At 33.2% G+C, this 1,944-nt stretch overlaps 1 protein-coding gene across 1 annotated transcript; it reads right to left on the reverse strand.

The window, feature by feature from the left end:
- Positions 1-309: 309 nt before the first annotated feature.
- Positions 310-1,549, reverse strand: LOC100783158 (uncharacterized). The gene is made up of 2 exons (XM_006578382.4): positions 1,208-1,549; positions 310-1,003 (listed from the first exon to the last, which is right to left on the reverse strand). The coding sequence occupies exons 1-2, from the start codon at positions 1,377-1,379 to the stop codon at positions 756-758; spliced, it is 420 nt and encodes a 139-aa protein (XP_006578445.1). The 5' UTR covers positions 1,380-1,549; the 3' UTR covers positions 310-755.
- Between the last annotated feature and the right edge of the window lie 395 nt (positions 1,550-1,944).

Below are 1,944 nucleotides of genomic sequence, written 5' to 3' on the forward strand. Positions count from 1 at the left end.
CTTTTATCTTATCAATGATGATTAACTATTTTTATTTTTTATTTTTTCTTTTATATATACTTATTAAAAAATTTATCTTATCCATTTCCATCGATATGATGGTCCATATTACTGCAATTGACCAAGTTTTACATTTATGCCGGGCACAATCATTTTTTATCCAAACTTTAGGCAATGCAAAAAAGTTACTACAAATTATCACATAGGTTGATAGAGTTGCATGGAGAAAATGTTTTTAAAACACTAACAACAGCTACTTATCAAGAGAGAAAAAAAAAAAAAAAAAAACACACACACAACTATGGTCTCTTTCTTTCAATGTTTTTAAAAATTATTTGTATATATTCACATGTCAGGACACAACCACAAATTCAAACAGAGAGCAAGTCATTCTTGACTCTCTTAACTGTTGCTTACAAATTAGAAAGAAAAAAGAAAAAAGAAAAGAAAAGAAGTTGCTTTGGAATTGAGACATGAAGAGAAGTTGCCAAGAAAACTATCCTATATTGACAAAGTCATCTTCACAGTTCACAAGAGGATCCACCCTGTATTCAATCAGCACAATAGAAGACAAGAGATCAAGTTATTCCTGCAGCAATCGAACTTTGTTGTTGTCACCAGCAATATTTCCCTTTGTTTCTATCTCCTTTTACAAATTTTACTAATGAGGAAAAATACTTATAAAAAAAGAAGAACAAGAGGGAAATTAAGGCATAATCAGTAATCACACAATTAACATAATCACAGAAAAAAAATCAGTACGAGTAAGTCATTCTTTGGGCCACACGATCCCTGAGAATTCCATTATAGAGGGCTACCCTATTAGCTGGCATTCCTCTAACATCACTCTTGCCTTCACAATTCTTCCGAACCTTAGATTCTGATTTTGAACACCAAAAGTTTCTATTAACACGTTGCTGCCTCCTGAACTCTTCTCCGTCCCCACATGAATCCACCACATCATCCGCAAAGTGCACCCTCTTCTTCTCCCTCTTGTTCCGAACTGCAACAAAAAAACATTCAGTTTAGTGACCAACCAATTTTAATGTAATTTTCAAAATTGTCAGTAAAATTTTACCGACGCTAATATTAGTGACGAAATTCATTTTCGTCATTAAATTTTGCCACTAACAAATTATTTTCTTTTTTATGCATGTTTTTTAAATATGCAAAAGACTTGCTAGGATCATATGAATATTGTGTGTACCTGAGGATATGCAAGATCGCAGAATTGGAGTAGATGGGTGAGAAATTTCATGAACCGGGAATTGGATGGCTAGGAAAGATCGTTGGAGGCGCAGAGCAAGAACGATGACTGTGCCTGAGACGGCCATGGCGGTGGCTAAGAGCACCCCTTGTGAGGTTATCATTGAAGACATGAAACTGGAGAGAAACGAAATGATTGAAGGAAAGGAAATAAATAATAATGAATGTGATGGCTCGTGGAAAAGGGAACTTGACCGAGGAGTTTTCTTTTTGTAGGGGAGGGAATATTATAGTGGTGGTGATGATGTATGAGCAGCAAAGGTGAATAATATTTTATTTGAATCAAATGGGGGATTTTCTCTTATAAAAATAAAAGCAACCCATTGGAGAATGGAGAACTGCGTTGACTTTATTTTATTTTTTGGGAAACATGAAGATGATGGAGCAACGAAAGTGGGTCAATTTTCAGTTAAAGAAATGTATTTAGTTTTGGGTTGATTTTGATCTACGAAAATGTGGGAAGCCCTTTCAATTTGACAACTTTTTATTCTTTGGCCTTCTAGAATAAAAAGGAATCTATATGTTTTATATTATTAATGGAATCTATTTTAGTTTTGGGATTTGATTATATATATATTTTTTAATTTCAACTAAATTTTCAAAGTTAATACACATTTAATTTGATAAGATACATTTGTAAAGACTACTCCCATGAGATATTAAGATTTATTTGAAGGA

The sequence above is a fragment of the Glycine max genome, chromosome 4 (genome assembly GCF_000004515.6).
Source record: "Glycine max cultivar Williams 82 chromosome 4, Glycine_max_v4.0, whole genome shotgun sequence".
NCBI lineage: Eukaryota > Viridiplantae > Streptophyta > Magnoliopsida > Fabales > Fabaceae > Glycine > Glycine max.